Raw genomic sequence first — 22,355 nt, forward strand, 5'->3', positions numbered from 1 at the left:
TGTCCCGCAGTGGATCTTTAAAATGTTGGGAGGTATGCAGCAGTGCTGCCTATCAGTGCCACTCATAAGTACCCACTAGTGCAGCCTTTCAGTGCCCACCAGTGCCACCCATGAGTGACCATTAGTGTTGCCTATCAATGCCCATCAGTGCTGCATATCAGTGCCACCCATCAGTGCCATCTCGTTGGTGCTAGCTCATCTGTGCCGCCTTATCAGTGCCCGTCAGTGAAGGAGAAAAATTACCTATTTACAAAATTTTATAACAGAAACAAAATAAAAACTTTTTTTATTTTTATTTTTAATTTTCGGTCTTTTTTTCTTTGTGTAGCAAAAAATAAAAACCCCGGAGGGGATCAAATACCACCAAAAGAAATCTCTATTTGTAGGAACAAAATGATAAATATTCTGGTTGGGTACAGTGTAGCACGACCGCACAATTGTCATTTCGACAGCGCCGAAAGCTGAAAATTGGTTGGGCAGGAAGGGGGTGTAAGTGCCTGGTATTGAAGTGGTTAAAAAAAAAGAAAAAGAAAGATATTTGCCAACAGATACATTTTATATAGATTTATAAAGTGATTGAACTCAGGATGGCACGAGAAGTGAAGGAAAAAATATCTTTAGATATTAAGGGGGTGAAAACTTTTATCCAATGAGGTAAATGGGATGAAATATTACCGGATTGTGTCCTGCCGTGGGAACACCAACACACATACAGGTACTGGAGATAAAAATGGTAATTAAAGAAAATACCGTTTTTATCCAGCAGAGGTCGCCATCAAAGAACGGCGCAGAAAAATGATCTTGACCAGACCAGGAACGTTGCAGGGAAAGTTTTTCCCAATTGCAGTTGGAATTTTAGCTTGAGCACCAATGGATCCCTTCACCACCCATACCCAAGATCAGTGGTCATCAACCCCGTCCTCAGGGCCCACTAACAGGCCTTTAGGCCTCCTGATCAGTGCCCACCAGTGCCGCCTCTTCAATGCTTCTTGATCAGTGGCACCTTATCAAGGCTTCCTGATCAGTTTCCACCAGTGCTGCCTCATCAATGCCTCCTGATCAGTGCCCATCAACGCTTCCTGATCAGTGCCGCCTCATCAATACTTCCTGATCAGTGCTGCCTCATCAAGGCTTCCTGATCAGTTTTCACCAGTGCCATCTCATCAATGTATCCTGATCAGTGCCCACCAGTGCTGCCTCAACAATGCTTCCTGATCAGTGCCCACCAGTGCTGCCTCATCAATGCCTCCTGATCAGTTTCCACCAGTGCTGCCTCATCAAGGCTTCCTGATCAGTTTCCACCAGTGCTGCCTCATCAAGGCTTCCTGATCAGTTTCCACCAGTGCTGCCTCATCAATGTATCCTGATCAGTTTTTACACCAGTGCTGCCTCATCAAGGCTTCCTGATCAGTTTCCACCAGTGCTGCCTCATCAATGTATCCTGATCAGTTTCCACCAGTGCTGCCTCATCAATGTATCCTGATCAGTGCCCACTAGTGCTGCCTCATCAATGTATCCTGATCAGTGCCCACTAGTGCTGCCTCATCAATGTATCCTGATCAGTGCCCACTAGTGCTGCCTCGTCAATGTATCCTGATCAGTGCCCACTAGTGCTGCCTCATCAATGCCTCCTGATCAGTTTCCACCAGTGCTGCCTCATCAATGTATCCTGATCAGTTTCCACCAGTGCTGCCTCATCAATGTATCCTGATCAGTTTCCACCAGTGCTGCCTCATCAATGTATCCTGATCAGTGCCCACCAGTGCTGCCTCATCAATGTATCCTGATCAGTGCCCACCAGTGCTGCCTCATCAATGTATCCTGATCAGTGCCCACTAGTGCTGCCTCATCAATGTATCCTGATCAGTGCCCACTAGTGCTGCCTCGTCAATGTATCCTGATCAGTGCCCACTAGTGCTGCCTCGTCAATGTATCCTGATCAGTGCCCACTAGTGCTGCCTCATCAAGGCTTCCTGATCAGTTTCCACCAGTGCCGCCTCATCAATGTATCCTGATCAGTTTCCACCAGTGCTGCCTCATCAATGCCTCCTGATCAGTGCCCATCAACGCTTCCTGATCAGTGGCGCCTCATCATGGCTTCCTGATCAGTGCCCACCAGTGGCGCCTCATCAATACTTCCTGATCAGTGCCGCCTCATCATGGCTTCCTGATCAGTGCCCACCAGTGCCGCCTCATCAGTGCCCACCATTGAAGGAAAAAAATTACGTGTTTCCAAAATTTCACAACAAACTATGAGAAATGTTTGATTGTTTTTCAAGATTTTTGGTCTTTTTTTTTTGTTTATTTAGCAAAAAATTACACTTCACAGTGGGTGGTGGGTGACAGTGGGTGTTGGGTGGTCACAGTGGGTGATGGGTGACAGTGGGTGTTGGGTGGTCACAGTGGGTGGTGGGTGACAGTGGGTGTTGGGTGGTCACAGTGGGTGATGGGTGACAGTGGGTGTTGGGTGGTCACAGTGGGTGATGGGTGACAGTGGGTGTTGGGTGGTCACAGTGGGTGATGGGTGACAGTGGGTGTTGGGTGGTCACAGTGGGTGATGGGTGACAGTGGGTGTTGGGTGGTCACAGTGGGTGATGGGTGACAGTGGGTGTTGGGTGACAGTGGGTGAACACAGTGGGTGGTGGGTGACAGGTAACAGTGGGTGTAGGGTGGTCTCAGTGGGTGGTGGGTGGTCACAGTGGGTGATGGGTGACAGTGGGTGAACACAGTGGGTGGTGGGTGACAGGTAACAGTGGGTGTAGGGTGGTCTCAGTGGGTGGTGGGTGGTCACAGTGGGTGATGGGTGACAGTGGTCGTAGTGCTCCCCGCATAGGAGTAGATGGGAGTGGTGTGTATATAACAAGGAGTGAAGTCCATGTATGAGAAATGGGAAGTTCAGGTGACCCAATTATAAAGCAGGGGCCTTATGTGTACAGACATAACTAATAAACCTTCTTTGTTGCCCATAGCAACTAGCTCAGGATCCTGTCTATGAACAGTGGAAGCTGATTGGTTGCTATAGGTAACACACTACAGGCTAATTTTCTCCCAGTCACACATAGCCCCATCTTCTATTGCACAGTCAATATTCTTATTATGCAGCTCAGCCAATCAACAAGCGAGCCGCCTGCCAATAGGAACACAGAGAGAAAGCGGATGGACAGTCACGTCAGCCAATAGCCGCGCGCCTCCGCTGTAGGCGGGAACCACCGTGCTTTCGATCGTCAGCGGAAGGAACCAATAGCAGCCCGGGGCTCGGGTGTGCGGGCGGCGAATTAGCAAGAGGGAAAAGGCGGCTGGCTCGGCGGTGTCGGGTCGCCTCACCGTCAGAGCTGCACGGCCGGGGAACGCAGGAACGTCTCGGCTTGTTTCTGGTATACCAGCCCCCCCATCATTTGGCGCCATGACGTCAGCGTCCACCAAGGTGAGCGGGAGGCCTAGGCGGTTTGTGATTGGAGGGGAGGAATCATGTGGTACAGCTGCGGTGCATCCTGGGATTTGTAGTTAAGTACCAATTACTGTGTGGTTGCTAGTCCATTGTATTGAACTACAAATCCCAGCATGCATAGTCGGCCTTCTGCTACATTGGCCAGAACCAGCTACATTGTATCAATAGGCTAGTGTTCTATGATATGATCATCATCATTATTAGTGTAGATATATGTAGAAGGAGGCTGGATATAGTAACTTTGATGTAATCTAATTCATAATATGGATCAGAGCTGATTATTATTAACAACACAATGGGGTAGATTCACATACCTTTTGCGGCGGCGTAACTCCAGATACGCCGCCGTAATTTGAAATCCGCGCCCGCGTAGCGTTACGCCGATTCACAAAGGCAGTTACTCTGAAAAAATAGGCTTCCTCCACCGACGTAACTTGATTGCGGCGACGTAGAATTGTGTGCAATATAACTTTGGCTGCTAGGGGGCGCTTCCGTTGTTGTCGGCGTATAATATGCAAATTTCCTAGATACACCGATTCACAAACGTACGTGCGCCCGGCGTTAGTTTTTTCCGTCGTTTGCGTTAAGGCTTTTTCGGCGTAACGTTGCTCCTGCTATTAGGAGGCGCAGCCAATGTTAAGTATGGACCTCGGACCCCGCTTCAAAATTTGAATTATTTACGTCGTTTGCGTAAGTCGTTCGCGAATAGGGCTGGACATAATTTACGTTTACGTCGAAACCAATACGTCGTTACGCCGTACTTGGAAGCAATGCACACTGGGATATGTACACGGACGGCGCATGCGCCGTTCGTAAATCACGTCAGGTCATCACATATTACCATAAAACACGCCCCCCTTCCACATTTGAATTACGCGCGCTTACGCCGGTGACTTGTCCTCAATGTTCCACTGTGGGGAAAGTTCCTTCACTGACTGCGCAGGCGCAAACTTCCCGACGGAAATTCCCGAACCTCGCCCGGCATCCAGGCTCATTCTTTAACATCCCCGTGGATTGGAGGATGTTAAAAAAAGAGCCAGGAGGCCGAGCGAGCGAAGCGAGCCGTCCGAGCGCAGTGAGGACGTGAGGCCGACTGGCCACTTTCCTCTAAGTCCACGTCGCCCTGGATGCCGGCCGCCGTTCGGGGATTTCCGTCAGCAAGTTTGCACCTGCGCAGTGCTTGAAGGAACTTTCCCGATAGCTGGAACCATCTCTGCGCATCAGTTCGCGCATGCGCTGGAACTTCCATGATACATGGAACCAGCACGGCAGATCACCGGCCCCATTTACGCTACGCCGCTGCGACTTACGGAGCAAGTGCTTTGTGAATACTGCACTTGCTCCTGTAAGTTGCGGAGGCGTAGCGTAAATACACTACGCTGTGCCGCCGTAACTTATAGCGTAGCTACCTGAATCTACCCCAATAATAATAATTCCAATGAGCATTGAACAACAGAACCGTAGCCAGCTGTGCTGATATCAGTGATAATAAAGGTCACAATGGCAGACATTATAATCATTGGGGTAGATTCAGGTAGCTACGCTATAAGTTACGGCGGCGCAGCGTAGTGTATTTACGCTACGCCTCCGCAACTTACAGGAGCAAGTGCAGTATTCACAAAGCACTTGCTCCGTAAGTCGCAGCGGCGTATCGTAAATGGGGCCGGCGTAAGCGCGCGTAATTCAAATGTGGAAGGGGGGCGTGTTTTATGGTAATATGTGATGACCTGACGTGATTTACGAACGGCGCATGTGCCGTCCGTGTACATATCCCAGTGTGCATTGCTTCCAAGTAAGGCGTAACGACGTATTGGTTTCGACGTGAACGTAAATTACGTCCAGCCCTATTCGCGAACGACTTACGCAAACAACGTAAATAATTAAAATTTCGAAGCAGGAACGACGTCCATACTTAACATTGGCTGCGCCTCCTAATAGCAGGAGCAGCCTTACGCCGAAAAAGCCTTAACGCAAACGACGTAAAAAACGAACGCCGGGCGCACGTACGTTTGTAAATCGGTGTATCTAGGAAATTTGCATATTCTACGCCGACAACAACGGAAGTGCACCTAGCGGCCAAAGTGATATTGCACACAATTCTACGCCGCCGCAATCAAGTTACGTCGGTGGAGGAAGCCTATTTTTTCAGCGTAACTGCCTTTGTGAATCGGCGTAACGCTACGCGGGCGCGGAATTCAAATTACGGCGGCGTATGTGAATCTACCCCATTATTATTATTATTATTATTATTATTATTATTATTATTATTAATAATAATATTACTACTTTTTATTTTATTATTTTTATTATGATTATTTAAAGATGTAATATTAATCATTGTGCCTGTTTGAAAAAAAAATCGTAAAGTGGTAAAACCGTTGTTTTAGTGGTGCTTTTCGTCCGCTAGCGAGTGCTTTTAACCCCCCCCCCCGTTCGCAGCCAAAAAAATACCCGTGTTGCGGTACTGCGGAATCGCTTTGCAGGCGCTTCGACAACGCTGCCCATTCATTTCAATGGGTAGGGGCGTTTTGGGAGCGGCGTATACTGCGCTCCTCCACCGCCCCCAAAGATGCGGCTTGCAGGACCTTTCAGAACACTCTGCGAGTGCACCGCCCTGGTGTGAAAAGTCGCACGGAGGACCAGTTCACGCCATAAAAACGCATCCGGATGCGTTCAGGTGCTTTTTTGCAATGCGTGTTTTTTGATGCGTTCCAGTGCGTTTTTGGTACGTTTTTTATTGCAGTCCGGTGCTTTTTTTTTTACTTCTCTTTTTTATTAACCTTAGATAAGGACAAGTGTTTTCCAGTGCGTTTTTTTGGTACATTTAGGTGCATTCCAGTGTGTTTTTGATGCGTTTTACAATGTTCCAGTACAGTCCAGTGCAGGTAAAAGAGGGGCAGATCCACGTAGCGCATTCTTCCGTCCGCTACGCCGCCGTAACTTACAGTTTTTCTTTTGTATCCTGAAAGAATTTCCGCCGTAAGTTACGACGGCGTAGTGTCACTTAGGCGGCGTAAGGGCGCGCAATTTAAATGTATGTGATGGGGGCGTGTTTTATGTTAATACGTCTTGACCCGACGTAAATGACGTTTTTTTTTAACTGCGCATGCGCCGTCCGTGGGGGTATCCCAGTGCGCATGCTCGAAATCAACCCGGAACAAGCCAATGCTCACGACGTTGACGTCATTCTACGCAAATCCCTATTTGCGAACGACTTACGCAAACGACGTAACATTTTAAAAATTCGACGCGGGAACGACGGCCATACTTCACATAGGATACGCCTCATATAGCAGGGGTAACTATACGCCGGAAAAAGCCTTACGGAAACGACGTAAAAAAATGCGCCGGCCGGATGTACGTTCGTGTATCGCCGTATCTAGCATATTTGCCTACTCGACGCGGAATTCGACGGAAACGCCACCTAGCGGCCAGCGTAAATATGCACCTACGATCCGATGGCGTACTAAGACGTACACCTGTCGGATCGAGCCCAGATTCAGTCGGATCTTGTTTTGTGGATACAAAACAAAGATACGACGGGGCATTTTAAAAATTACGCCGCGTATCCATAGATACGCCGGCGTAATTCGTTTGTGGATCTGCCCAGAGTGTTCTACTTTGTTTTCTGGAACTGACCGCACTGGTGTGAACTATGCCATTAGAAACCATATAACCGACTTTCCATGCATTTTTGATGCAGAAAAAAAAAAACGCACCGGAATGCATGTGGCGTGAACTGGCCCTGAGGTTCCATTCACATCTCCACATTTCAAATTGCGGGCAGAATCGCCGCAATTCTGCCGTAATTGTCGCCCCGAAGAATTGCGGGAAAAATGTGCCGTGTTTTTGGGGTGCTATCAAAATCAACGGGCAACGCACCAAGAACGCACAGGCATCCCCCGCGGCTTGCCGCTATTGCAAATTGCGGGGGGACGCCTGTGCTTTGCCCGTTGATTTTGATAGCGCCCCATAACGCGGCGAGATTTTCCCTTAATTCGTCAGGCGACAATCACGGTAAAAGCGCACAAATAGAATCGTGGGACACCCCAAAATAAATACAGGAGCTTCTCTTGGGTCGGGAAAATCGTGCTGCGTTTGGGGTGCTATCAAAATCAACGGGGAACGCACAGGCTTCCCCCGCGATTTTCCGCTATTGAAAATCGCAGGCGACGCCCGTGCGTTCTCATTGCGTTGCCCATTGATTTTGATAGCACCCCAAAAGCGGTGCGATTTTTTCCAGCAATTCGTCGGGCAAAAATCACGGTAAAAACGCACAAACAGAATCGCGGTACGCCCGTCGCCCAAAACAAATATTTCTTTTGGGGCGACGGGCGTTCCGCGATTCTATTTGCGCTTTTTTTCCACGATTGTCACCCCCCTTCCCCATACGCGGAGATGTGAACGGAGGCGATTTCTAGTGCTAAAACGCCTCAGTTTGAAAGCAGCCTTAACCACTCGCTGACCAGGCCTTTTTTGAGACTGAAATCAGGATTTTTTGCTAGAAAATTTGAGAGAATTTGAGAAAATTTGAGAGAACCCCCAAATATTATATATTTTTTTAGCAGAGACCCTAGAGAATAAAATGGCGATTTTTTTTTTTTTTTTTTACAAATTTTTATTACACACAGTATTTGCGCAGAAGTTTCTCAAACGCAATTATTTTTTTTGTAAATACCGTTTATCGGGGTAAAGCGCGCACCGCCGTATAGCAGGCACCCCCAACCTAGAAGGGAAATTTCAGGGAAAAAATAAAATACTTACAGTTTGAATGCCCCTCGTCGGTGTCTTGCCCGGTGTCCATCGGCGGCCTTGGTGTTGTCCTCCCCGCTTCTCCCGCGCTGTTTCTGAGTCGATCCCCGCTTCCCGCGCTGTGTTTGAACCGACATATACCGAGCACAGTACACTCGGCCAGGCTCTGCTCCCCTCACGGTCACGCCCTGTGCCGCACAGGGCGTGACTGCGAGGGGAGCCGAGCCTGGCCGAGTGTACTGCACTCGGTATATGTCGGCGGCGGCGTTCAAACACAGCGCGGGGATCGGCGTATATAGCGCACCCACGATTTCCCCCTCATTTTAAGGGGAAAAAAGTGAGCGGTATACGCCGATAAATATGGTAATACACTTTAATGAATTAAAAGAAAACAAATGACACCGGGGAGGGAAAATTGCTAATTGAGCCCAATTTGGACATTTTCACTTAGGGGTGTACTCACTTTTGTTGCCAGTGGTTTAGACATTAATGGCTGTGTGTTGAGGTATTTTGAAGGGACAGAAAATTTACACTGTTATACAAGCTGTACACTCACTACACAACATTGTAGCAAAGTGTCATTTCTTCAGTGTTGTCACATGAAAAGAAAGAATCAAATATTACAAAATATTAAAAAATATAATTTTTCTTTACAAAAATGTGAGGGGTGTACTTACTTTTTTTTTTCTTGGCGTAACATCATCTTTCATATTTAAAAAAAAAAAAAAAAATGGATTATATATTGTTTTATTTTTTTAATTCACTGTATTTTTTCAAAAGAAATTGCAATGGAAAAACTGCTGCGTAAATACCATGTGATATAAAAAAAAAAAAATTGCAACGACTGCCATTTTATTCTCTAGGGCCTCTGCAAAAAAAACCTTTTTTTTATTTGCAGGATCAGAATTTTATTTTTGTGATGATATTTCTGTGTCATGAGTCTGATTGTACGATGTATCCTTTGTGTATCCGCACAGGTCGGGGAGATCTTCTCTGCGGCTGGAGCTGCCTTCACCAAACTAGGAGAACTGACTATGCAACTCCACCCTGTGACCGATTCCTCACCCGCGGGGTAAGTGTCCTATAGACCCGCTACTTACTGTACCTGTGTCTGCTAAACTCTGTATTCTTCTCCGCTATGTGTCTTTCCATCACCTCTCTAATGACTAGAATTTTCTCTAGAAACACATGGAAATGCTTGATTTAACCCCTTCCATACAGGACATTTTCACCCCCTTCCTGCCCAGACCAATTTTTAGTTTTCAGCGCTGTTGCACTTTGAATAACAATTGCGTGGTCATGCAACACTGTACCCAAACGAAATCTTTATGTTTTTTTCCCCCCACAAATAGATCTTTCGTTTGGTGGTATTTGATCATCTCTGTGGTTTTTATTTTTTGCGCTATAAACAAAAGAAGAGCGACAATTTAAAAAAAAAAAACACAATATTTTTTATTTAAAGCGGGGGTTCACCCTTAGAGGGCACTTTTCCCCCTTAGATTCCTGCTCGTTTTTACTAGGGGAATCGGTTATTTATTTTAAAATATGAGCTGTACTTACCCGTTTACGAGACGCATCCTCTCCGTCGCTTCCGGGTATGGGCTTCGGGAATGGGCGTTCCTTCTTGATTGACAGGTTTCCGAGAGGCTTCCGACGGTCGCATCCATCGCGTCACGATTTTCCGAAAGAAGCCGAACGTCGGTGCGCAGGCGCAGTATAGACCCGCACCGACGTTCGGCTTCTTTCGGCTACGAGTGACGCGATGGATGCGACCGTCGGAAGCCTTTCGGAAGACTGTCAATCAAGAAGGAACGCCGGCTCCCGAAGACCCATACCCGGAAGCGACGGAAGAAGATGCAGCTCAAAAACGGGTAAGTACTGCACATATTTTAATATAAATAGCCGATTCCCCTAGACCGAACGAGCAGGAAGCTAAGGGGAGATTTTTTTATTTTTTTTAAATGGGTGAACTCCCGCTTTAACCACTTAAGCCCCGGACCATTTTGCACTAAATGCCCAGGCCAGGTTTTGCGATTCGGCACTGCGTTGCTTTAACAGACAATTGCGCGGTCGTGCGACGTGGCTCCCAAACAAATGTGACGTCCTTTTTTCCCCACAAATAGAGCTTTCTTTTGGTGGTATTTGATCACCTCTGCGGTTTTTATTTTTTGCGCTATAAACAAAAATAGAGCGACAATTTTGAAAAAAATGCAATATTTTTTACTTTTTGCTGTAATAAATATCCCCCAAAAACATATATAAAAAATGTTTTTTCCTCAGTTTAGGCCGATACGTATTCTTCTACCTATTTTTGGTAAAAAAAATCGCAATAAGCGTTTATCGATTGGTTTGCGCAAAATTTATAGCGTTTACAAAATAGGGGATAGTTTTATTGCATTTTTATGAAAATTTTTTTTACTACTATTGGCGGCGATCAGCGATTTTTTTTTTTTTTTTGTTTCGTGACTGCGACATTATGGCGGACACTCCGGACAATTTTGACACATTTTTGGGACCATTGTCATTTTCACAGCAAAAAATGCATTTAAATGGCATTGTTTATTGTGAAAATGACAGTTGCAGTTTGGGAGTTAACCACAGGGGGCGCTGTAGGAGTTAGGGTTCACCTAGTGTGTGTTTACAACTGTAGGGGGGTGTGGCTGTAGGTCTGACGTCATCGATCGAGTCTCCCTATAAAAAGGATCACTCGATCGATACAGCCGCCACAGTGAAGAACGGGGAAGCCGTGTTTACATACGGCTCTCCCCATTCTTCAGCTCCGGGGAGCGATCGCGACCAATAGCCGCGCCGTCGTCCCGGATCGCTCCCTGAGGGAATCCGACCGCCGCATGTAGCGGGGGGGGGGGGGTCCCGATCGGACCCCCCACCCACTAGAAGGCAGGGACGTATATATACGCCCATCTGCCTGTCCGTGCCATTTTGCGGACGTATATAGTCGTGCGGCGGGCGTTATATACTTCTACATATTTTTGGTAAAAAAATCGCAATAATCGTATATTGATTGGTTCGCGCAAAAGTTGTTATAGGGGCAGATCCACAGAGATCTGCACCTGCGCAGCGTATCAGAGATACGCTACGCCACCATACCTTACCTGGCTTTAGTTCGTATCCTTAAAGATTTTGCGCCGTAAGTTACGGCGGCGTAGTCCATCTCTGGCGGCGTAACGGCGCGTAATTCAAACCGGCGAGTAGGGGGCGTGTTTCATTTAAATGAAGCGCATCCCCGCGCTGAATGAACTGCGCATGCGCCGTCTCTAAATTTCCCGCCGTGCATTGCGCTAAATGACGTCTCAAGGACGTCATATTTGTTTTAACATAGACGTGAATTACGTCCATCCCGATTCCACGGACGACTTACGCAAAAAAATAAACGCGGGAACGACGGCCATACTTAACATGGCAAATCTAACTATACGCCGCAAAACACCAGCTTTAACTATACGCCGGAAAAAGCCGACTAGAGACGACGTAAGAGAATGCGACGGCCGCGCGTACGTTTGTGGATCGTTGGAAATAGCTAATTTGCATACCCGACGTGGAAAACGACGAGAACTCCACCCAGCGGACGGTCTCGTACTGTGACCGTGACATTGCGGCGAACACATCGCACACTTTTGACACGTTTTTGGGACCATTCACATTTATACAGCGATTAATGCTATAAATATGCATTGATTACTGTGAAAAAGTGACTGGCAGGCAAGGGGTTAACCACTAGGGGGCGTTGAAGGTGTTAATATGTTCCCTAAGGTGTGTTCTAACTGTAGGGGGGAGGGGACTCTCAAGGGGAGGAGACCGATGTGTGTTCCTCTGTACTGGAAACACACATTGGTCTCCTCACCGCTGACAGGAGTGTGGATCTGTGTGTTTACACACACAGATCCACACTCCTGCCGTGATTACCGACAATCGTGGGCACCCGCGCCGGGTCACGAGCGCGTGCCCTAGATCGCCGGGAACACAGGACGTCATATGACGTCCACCTGGATCGGCGAGGGGTTCCTGCCGCCGTCATTTCACAATGACGCGGTATGGAAGTGGTTAAGCATTTTAGTACGTTTGTTGCACATTTTTCTGCTCTAATGCAACAATTAAATATAAATAATAAAAAAACAATAATTGTAAATAAAAGAAAAAATATAAATAAAATAAAATGACCCTAAAGCCCTGTACACACGATCGGTTTGTCCGATGAAAACAGACCTGTTTTCATCGGACAAACCGATTGTGTGTGGGCCCCATCGTTTTTTGTTTTTTTTTTCATCAGTGAAAAAAAATAGAACATGTTTTAAATTTTTCCTATAGCTAAAAAAACGATCGTCTGTGGGGAAATCCATCAGTCAAAAATCCACGCATACTCAGAATCAAGTCGACGCATGCTCGGAAGCATTGAACTTAATTTTTCTCAGTACGTCGTAGTGTTGTATGTCACCGCGTTTTGGCACAGTCGGATTTTTGACTGATGGTGTGTAGGCAAGACTGATGAAAGTCAGTTTCACCGGATATCCGCCGAAAAAATCCCTCAGATTAGATTCCATCAGAAATCCGATCGTGTGTACAGGGCATAAGAGCCGGTTCACACAAGGGCAACATGACTTTGTGCGCGACTTTGCGAGGCGACGTCGGTGCGACTTACAAGGCGACTTCAAGTCGTCTCCAGGACGGGCGACTTTGGCTGTGGCCAATCACACAACAATCGGCTCTGTGGGAGGGAGGGGTTTGCCTGAGAAAACTAGTTTCTCTTCCTGGAAAGTTGCTTCAGTTAAGACCGGGAATCGGACTTTGGAGGCGACTTCCATTGAAATCTATGGGTATGTGGAGGGAGCTGAAGGTTCGAGTTGCCAAACATCAGCCTCAAAACCTTAATGACTTGGAGAGGATCTGCAAAGAGTAGTGGGACAAAATCCCTCCTGAGATGTGTGGAAACCTGGTGGCCAACTACAAGAAACGTCTGACCTCTGTGATTGCCAACAAGGGTTTTGCCACCAAGTACTCTTTGAAAAGTGTTTTTTTTTTGGATACCTTTGTTGTTGTTCTGTCTCCCACTGTTAAAATAATCCTACCATTAAATATTATAGACTGATCATTTCTATGTCAGTGGGCAAATGTACAAAATCAGCAGGGGGTCAACACTTCCCCCCCCCCCCCTCACTGTAGGGTGTATTTTCTCTGCCACCCGTTATTTATGCTTAGTCCTGCAGGGTGCGCTAAAGAGATATCTTTCTGTGTTATGGATATCTGATAGCCTGGCCAATCAGTGGACCTAGGGAATCTACTGAGACGTGGTAGGAGACTATTTAAAGCTGAAGTTTAGGTATGCATATTATTGGTTCAATGCAAGTGTGTTTGTCTCATACCTGCAAGAACCCTGTGGAATCTGGAAAATCACTGTAGTAGCACCGCTATAACAGGACGTGTCCGATGGCTTCTGGGTCCCGTCTCCAGGGCTGTCTTAATGAGAGGGCACAACTGGGCACTGCCCAGGGGCCCCAGCACTTTCCCCAAAGCAGCTGGTCCTTGAGCCCACAGCGCCCCAAAATTGGGGGCCTCCATGATGGCACTGAGAGTGATAGATACACAGGGGAGGCAGTCTGCCTCCTACCTACTTGGGCCCGGATTCACGTAGCACTTACGCCGACGTATCTCGAGATACGCCGCGTAAGTGTAAATGTGCGCCGTCGTATCTGTGCGCCATGCCCACAGAACTAGATACGCCTGAAAATAGGCTTCTTCCGACCAACGTAAGTTTCCTACACCGTCGTATCGTGGGCACATATTTACGCTGGCCGCAAGGGGCGCTTCCATTGATTTACGATTCGAATATGCAAATGAGGGAGATACGCCGATTCACGAACGTACTTGCGCCCGGCTTATTCATATACGCGGTTTACAAAAGGCTTACGTCCGGCGTAAAGTTAACCCTCATAAAGCAGGGGTAAGTCATGTTAAGGTATGGACCAGGGAACAGCCGTCGTATTTTACGTCGTTCACGTAGTAGTACGTGAATAGGGATGGGCGTAGGTTACGTCACGTCACGTCGTAGGCAGTGATTCGACGTATCTTTTGGAGTATTTTCAACGTGATTGTGAGCAAGCGCACTGGTATGCGTCCACGGGACGGCGCATGCGCCGTTCGTTCGGCCCATCATTTGCATGGGGTCACGCTTCATTTAAATGGATCACTCCCACTTCCACCTACTTTGAATTAGGCGGGCTTACGCCGGCCAATTTACGTTACGCTGGCGCAACGTAGGGAGCGAGTGCTTTGCGAATACTGCTCTTGCCTCTCAGAGTTACGTCGGCGTAGCGCATATGAGATGCGCTACGCCGGCACAAAGATGCGCCGATCTACCTGAATCCGGGCCTTGATGTCTGTTTACCTGCACTGTCATCGTTGTAGGGGCCCCAGAGCATTTCTTTGCCCAGGGGCCCATGATGCTATTAAGGCGGCCCTGCCCGTGTCCAGTGGCTGCACCGTTGCTTGGTGAACACACATTCCCTGGATGGTGCCGTTTCCGAGCGAGTGATATCCTGTGTTCACTAAGCAGCGGGGCAGCCACCTGGCACGGGACATGGGCACTACTAGCAATCACTGTAGTAGTGATGCCTACTACAGTGATTTCCAGCTTACATAGGGATCCCACAGGTATGGTACATGCATTCTAACATTTTAAATTAGCAGAAATATACATATCAGAAATTCAGTTTTAATACTTGAGCCAGTTCCAGGGCATTTGCCCTGTGAAAATACTTAGAAGCCAATAGGGTTGATTTATTAAAACTTCAGCTGGCTCAATTAAAGGGGTTGTAAACCTTCTTCAGTTTTATGCATTAAGGTGAAAAACCTTCTTTAGTGCAGCTCCCCCCCAGATCCCCCCCTTTTACTTACCTGAGTCCGATCGTACCTGCGTCGGGGACGGGCACACCCGCTCAAGCCGGTGACTCGGGTCCGGATTGATAGCAGTGCAGCCATTGGCTCCCGCTGCTGTCAATCAAATCCAGTGACGTGGGGGGCGGAGCCGAATCCTGCTGTCTGTGTCAATGGACGCAGCAGCAGGGCATTGATAGGCACCAGGAAAGGCAAATTACGGTACGTATAATGCAATTTTCAGTTTTTTCATCCCCCCGTGTCCCTTCTCGGGAGGTTTCTCATCACTTCCTGTCCTGTAGACACAACAGGAAGTGAGAAGAAATGTCTCCAAAATAAGGGAAATGCCCCTTTTGGAAGATTTCCCCTCTATTGCTGTTCTGGTGGCAAATCAGAATTTTGGATGTTCTATTGCTTTCTGTCCTGTGAGTGACGATGGTCAGCAGTACAAATAGAGGGCGACTCTCCCTATCGGGGGCTCGGAATGTAGGTAACCTCTCGCTACTTTATCCAGAACTATAAAGTTTTGGTTTTACACTTTGCTGAGGGCAGTGATGGCGAACCTTGGCACTCCAGATGTTTTGGAACTACATTTCCCATGATGCTCATGCACTCTGCAGTGTAGATCAGCATCATGGGAAATGTAGTTCCAAAACATCTGGGTTGCCAAGGTTCACCATCACTGTGCTATGGGTTCCTGTTTTGCATTCTCCTCTGTGATTCTTTGCCCTGTGATGCCTTCTTCCCCCCTTGCTCTCTCCCCAATCTCCTTGGCTCTGCTTTCACTCCTCATTCCTACTTGTGTCTCCCCAGGGCCCGCTGGACAGACAATGAGATTCAGATGTTGCATGCGGCTGTCAGACGCTTCGGGGAAGACTTAAATCAGATCAGCTCAGTAATCAAGGACAGGACAGTGTAAGGAGAAGAGGGGGGTGTGGTAGAAAGGGGAAGCTATATGGCTGAAAGTTTCGTGGTCACCTGACCATCACAGCTCTATTAACGTGTTGGACATCCCATTCCAAAACCATGGTCGTTACCTGATTCCTATTGTAAAATGCCGGCCGGCCGGGAGCCCTACTGTCCTGGGAGGACATCATACGTCGTCCTCCTAGGATCACACCTCATGGGCTGAACTCAACCACCATTTGTCACCCCTTGTGTCCAATGACAGATCAGTGTACTGGCCAACTGCCAGTGTTCTGACAAGAAATATGCCCCCTGTCGAATAATGCCCCCCCCGGTAGGGAGCCGCCGACTGGTGACAGTATGTAAAAAAAAAAAAAAATTATATATTTTTTTTACATACTGTGACCAGAGCAATCCAGGGTTACCACAGTAGCACTACAAATACTACTCTGGGGAGGTGATCAGGATTTTTTTTTTTTTTTATCCTAACACACTATTAGGTAGATTCGTACACACCATCACTTTATGTGATGAAAAAAAAAAAGAAATTTTCTGTGAAGTAAAAAATGACGTTTTTGAAACTTCAATTTTCAAAGACGAAGTTGCCTCCACACCATCGTTTTTCTCACAATGATCTTGCAAAGTGAGGTTACGTTCCACCACGTTTTACCATTGAAGCTTGCTTCATAAGTAGCTTCTGGGCATGCGCGGGTGAAAAAACTTCGTTTTAAACAACGTTTTTTGCTACACGGTCAATTTCTGTGAAGTAAAAAATGACGTTTTGAAAAACGACACATAAAATTCAAGCATGCTTCAATTTTTTTTGGTCGTTTTTTTTCATTATATAAAGTGATGGTGTGTACGGGGCATTAGGCCGGCTTATCAGTAGATAAGCCGACCTAACTCAGAATCTACACCGACTTATGTTTAAATGTATTCTCAATCAGAGATACACTTAAACATATCTAAGATACGACGACTTGCGCCATCCTATCTTAGATTGCAATATTTCGGATGGCCGCTAGGTGGCGCTTCCATTGCGGTCGGCGTAGAATGTGTAAATTAGTAGATACGCCGATTCACGAACGTACGCCCGGCCAAAGCAGTACTTTTACGCCGTTTACGTAAGAGATAGTGTAAAAATGGTACTACAGCGCTAATTAAATATTTTAAAAAATGACATTAACAAAATTACCAAATAATAAACGCAGCAATAAAGTGATGTATGTCAAACAAAGTAGTGCAAAATTATATATAGTATATTGCGCTGAATATTAACTAAGATAATGTGAAAACCAAAATATATGTGATTCAATATCCAATAAGTAATTGCACAGATCCGCAAACAAAAAACAATTAGTCCAATTGCATGGATACACCAGTGCTTCTTCCGTGAACAACACCCTGTGAAATGATTGAGAGATGTGGGATCTAATCACACTATGTAGATATCTGTTTCATATATGCAGCGCTTCCTCCACACTGATACAGCTCATAGAAAAACAAGAGAAGAGATCTCATAGCGCAAATAGCATGAACAAATTGAGATAAATAATTTCTGACGAGGTCTCACTCACGAATCCGCCGAGATTAAACAGCATTTAGGACAACCAAACACCAATCCTTCAAATTAAGCCGCTCAGCGTCTCTGATGCACTCTCCTCATTCGGATCTGCGATCCGTCCCGCTCGTAACTCCTCCCCCACGCGTTACGTCACTAGACACGTGACTTAGTCATGGGTAACTGCTTGCCAGGTCTCAGCTGATGTTATTTATAGTCAGCGAGATACTCAGGCACCAACGGGATGTGCAGTAAGGGAGTGTTTCATCTTACATCATCGCAAGCTCATAAGGATTGGTAACATATTCATATGTATAATATATAATTTTAATACAGGTACATTTTAAAATTTGTTGTTAAAAACAATCATTCATATTCGACAACTGGGGATATGTGTATATATACATAGCAGCCACCAGTGGTCACAAGTGGTACAACACTATAACCTCCAACACATCATCAATTTATATGGACAACTGTGGGTATGTATAACAGCCTCCAATGGTCATTAGTGGTACAACACTTGAAATTGTAACAAAGGAAACTCCAGCAACTTATCAATACCCATATTTGCCGGACATGATAAAAAATTTACAATATTTTTTAAAATAAGCATAGAATATGTATATAAAAAATAGGCATAGAATATGTATATAAAAACCTAATAAAATACCTATTAAAATTAAAATTAAAACCAGAGAGGAAAAAATCTCAACATTACACATATAGGTAAAAATGTGAAAATGTATAAAATATATAAAATATAAAATCAGTAATCAGAGATGAAACAATTGAGATCAAATTCAATATTTAACCCATTCGGTGATAATGATCTCATTTCATGTATCCATCTTGATTCAGTCTGACTTAATTGCCGTACCATATGACTCCCCCTCCAGTGGGGATTATATTTAGCAATAGCCCAAAATTTGAGGTCTTTTGGGTTATTTTGATGACACATAGAAAAATGGCGTGACACATTATGGTCAGGGAAGCCCTTTTCAATATTTTGAACATGCTCCCTCAAACGTTTCCACAAGGGCCTTTTGGTACGGCCAATGTACTGAAGGGAGCATGGACATTGTAAGGCATAGACTACACCCTCAGTTCTGCACGTTATTAAATCTTTGATTTGATATTCCTTTTGAGTAACGTTAGATACAAAACTGGAGCATTTTTGTCCATTAAAATTAGTCTTTTTGCAGGCAAAACATCTTTTACAAGGGAAAAAACCTTTTCCTTGGAAGAAAGTTAGTCTGTTAGATTTAGTAGGGGGATCAGGTACATTCTTCGCCACTAAATCCCTTAAAGTGGGTGCCCGTCTATAGATTATTCTTGGCATACTTGGCAATATACACTGTAATTGTTTATCCGCCTGTAATATAGCCCAATGCCTTTTGAAGATAGTCTCCAATTGTTTGTGTTGGACGTTGTAATTCAAAATAATTGGTACTTGATCATCCAAAACTGTTCTTTTAATCCTATCTTCTATTAGTGTCTCTCTGGGTATTTCCAACACTTTTTGGATCTGTGTTTGTATAAAGCCAGTGTCATATCCTTTGTTCACAAACTTTTCACCAATCATATTGGCCTGGTCCATGAATATTTGTGGGTCACTACAGTTTCTGCGGATCCTGACCAGTTGCCCCTTCGGGATATTTATTAGCCAGGGGTCATGATGGCAGCTATCCACCGGTATGTAGCTATTTCGCTCAACCGGTTTGAAATAAGTTTTAGTGGTAATTCGTTGAGCTTCAAGTGTGATTTCTAGGTCCAGAAATTGTATAGTTTTCTCATTAATCATGTGGGTGAGTATGATGTTTTTCTGGTTCATATTGAGTTTTTCAAAAAATTGGATCAACGAACCCTCATCACCACTCCATATAAGAATGCAATCATCAATGAACCTTTTATAGAGAACTAATTGCTCAGGTGGGTCTTCATAAATAGCAGTTTCCTCCCACTCAGCCATAAACACATTGGCAACACTTGGTGCATATTTTGCCCCCATGCCTATGCCATTTAGTTGGCGATAATATTTCTGTCTATGCCAGAAATAATTGTGTTGTAGGCCGAATGCCAGACATCAACACAAACCTGTTTTGTTTCGACACAAGTGACCCAAATTTATTCAATGCCCATTTTGATGCCTGAATCGCCTCTACATGGTTAATAACAGTGTAGAGCGAGGACACATCAGCAGTGGCTAATAGATATTTCTTTGATCTATCGATCCTCACTGTATCCAAAATCTGAATCAGATGTTTCGTGTCCCTTAGATAGGCCCTTGTTTGTGGGACTAGTGGTTGAATAAACTTATCTACATATTGTCCAAGTCTAGAATTTATGGACTGAATTCCATTGATAATGGGTCTGCCTGGAGGTCTGAGTGGGTCCTTATGAATCTTCGGTATTGTATAAATTATAGGCACCCTGCAGTTGTCTGGAACCAAATATTTATGTTCTCTTTTATGAAGTACTCCTTTGTCCCTCCCTCTTTGAATCAAATCAATTAGTTCTTCCTTATATTCACACGTAGGATTTCCCCTGAGCTTAATATATGTATTTTGATCTTCCAGTTGACTTTCCAATTCTTCAAAATAATATTCTTTGGATAATACCACTATAGCTCCGCCTTTGTCCGCAGGTCTAATAATGACTTGTTTGTTGTCCTCCAGTTCCTTAATTCCTTTGTGTATGTTTTTGGGATCCGGGACTTTTTTAGTTTTTAATTTCTCTAGGTCTCTCAGAACCATTTTGTTAAAAACTTGGACATGTTCATTATTGTGAACCTGTGGATTGAATAACGACTTATTCCTTAATTGACTATGCTGAACTCTCCCCAAGAGGGTTTGATCCGATGCTTCCTTTATGGGTTGACTCATCATATATTTCTTAATATTTAATTTCCTGGTATATTTTTGTATATCCACATAGACATCAAATTTGCTCAGATTTCGTTTTGGAGCAAACTTGAGTCCTTTATCCAAAGTTAAAAGTTCCGTACGTGTTAGTTCTACCCCACTAATATTATAAATCCCTTCCCCTACTGGACCTTTCTTCTTTTGGATCTTGTATCCACCTCTGCAGCCTCTCTTTCGTTGGGACTTCGCGGGTGTGTCATTTGTTCGTATCGTGGGGGTGTTCTGTCGCTCCGACGATACTCTAAAAAAGATCTAGAATCATTTTCCTCTCTGTAGTTACCCAATGGTTCATATTTATTATACATTGGGACGGGACTTCTTCTATTATCATATTGATGATAGTCCCTAGGAGTTGAGCTCCCTTGTTGGTATTGTTGGGGCGGTGCTCTAGGCTGTTGCTGTGAATGGTTATCCCTGGGATCCCTATAGTCATGGCTATAGTACTGATGTTCCTGTTGATAACCATATTGATGCCCCCCTGATTGATCCGGTCGATTTTGTGGAGCTTTTGATTGTTTTTGGTTGTTCTTATTTTTCCAAAAGGCCTTTTTAGGTGATTTTGACCTTGGTTTTTGATTGCTTTTATTCCCCCACCAGGGTTTTGGAGTCCTAGGTTCATTGGGATCATTTCTTGTAGATCGACCTTGACTATTGGGATATTGGCCATTCGGGTTATCCCTATAAGGTCTTCCATATTCCCCTCCATTATGACTGGTGGGTTCTGGAGATCTATATCTCATCTCCCTCCTAGGAGATACTAATCGTACCTCCCTTTCTGGGGATGATGAGATTGATCCCCTATTACCATCCTTAAGGTTAATCTGCCATTTAAAAGTCTGGTGATGTTGGTAATCATACGTGTCCCTAAGATATTTTCTCTTCTTCCGTTGTTTAATCTCAAGATCCTTTTGCTCCAATACTTTGTTAAGTTGAGCAGTGAGTGTTATAAAAGAAGGAGTATCCTTATGTCCTTCTAGGAATACTTTACATTCAGCAATTTGTTTATTAATTGTTGCAATTTAATGAAAAAGGGCTTGAATTAGTGCAATTTATAATGAAACGGAAACAAAGAAAAATTGCAACAATTAATAAACAAATTGCTGAATGTAAAGTATTCCTAGAAGGACATAAGGATACTCCTTCTTTTATAACACTCACTGCTCAACTTAACAAAGTATTGGAGCAAAAGGATCTTGAGATTAAACAACGGAAGAAGAGAAAATATCTTAGGGACACGTATGATTACCAACATCACCAGACTTTTAAATGGCAGATTAACCTTAAGGATGGTAATAGGGGATCAATCTCATCATCCCCAGAAAGGGAGGTACGATTAGTATCTCCTAGGAGGGAGATGAGATATAGATCTCCAGAACCCACCAGTCATAATGGAGGGGAATATGGAAGACCTTATAGGGATAACCCGAATGGCCAATATCCCAATAGTCAAGGTCGATCTACAAGAAATGATCCCAATGAACCTAGGACTCCAAAACCCTGGTGGGGGAATAAAAGCAATCAAAAACCAAGGTCAAAATCACCTAAAAAGGCCTTTTGGAAAAATAAGAACAACCAAAAACAATCAAAAGCTCCACAAAATCGACCGGATCAATCAGGGGGGCATCAATATGGTTATCAACAGGAACATCAGTACTATAGCCATGACTATAGGGATCCCAGGGATAACCATTCACAGCAACAGCCTAGAGCACCGCCCCAACAATACCAACAAGGGAGCTCAACTCCTAGGGACTATCATCAATATGATAATAGAAGAAGTCCCGTCCCAATGTATAATAAATATGAACCATTGGGTAACTACAGAGAGGAAAATGATTCTAGATCTTTTTTAGAGTATCGTCGGAGCGACAGAACA

The 22,355-nt window shown here is 45.0% G+C and overlaps 1 protein-coding gene across 3 annotated transcripts in view; it reads left to right on the top strand.

Annotated features, from left to right (window-relative positions):
* Window positions 1-3,179: 3,179 nt before the first annotated feature.
* Window positions 3,180-22,355, top strand: part of C3H17orf49 (chromosome 3 C17orf49 homolog) — a 30,755-nt gene continuing 11,579 nt past the window's right edge. The window contains exons 1-3 of one of the 3 annotated variants that reach the window (XM_040346671.1): window positions 3,182-3,424; window positions 9,178-9,272; window positions 15,902-16,003. In XM_040346671.1, coding sequence (XP_040202605.1) covers window positions 3,404-3,424; window positions 9,178-9,272; window positions 15,902-16,003 — 218 coding nt within the window. In that variant the 5' untranslated portion in view covers window positions 3,182-3,403. Of the gene's footprint in view, window positions 3,425-9,177; window positions 9,273-15,901; window positions 16,004-22,355 lie in introns of all 3 variants that reach the window. The other 2 variants (XM_040346670.1, XM_040346673.1) reach the window with 2 other exon arrangements.

This window comes from Rana temporaria, chromosome 3 (genome assembly GCF_905171775.1).
Source record: "Rana temporaria chromosome 3, aRanTem1.1, whole genome shotgun sequence".
Lineage (NCBI taxonomy): Eukaryota > Metazoa > Chordata > Amphibia > Anura > Ranidae > Rana > Rana temporaria.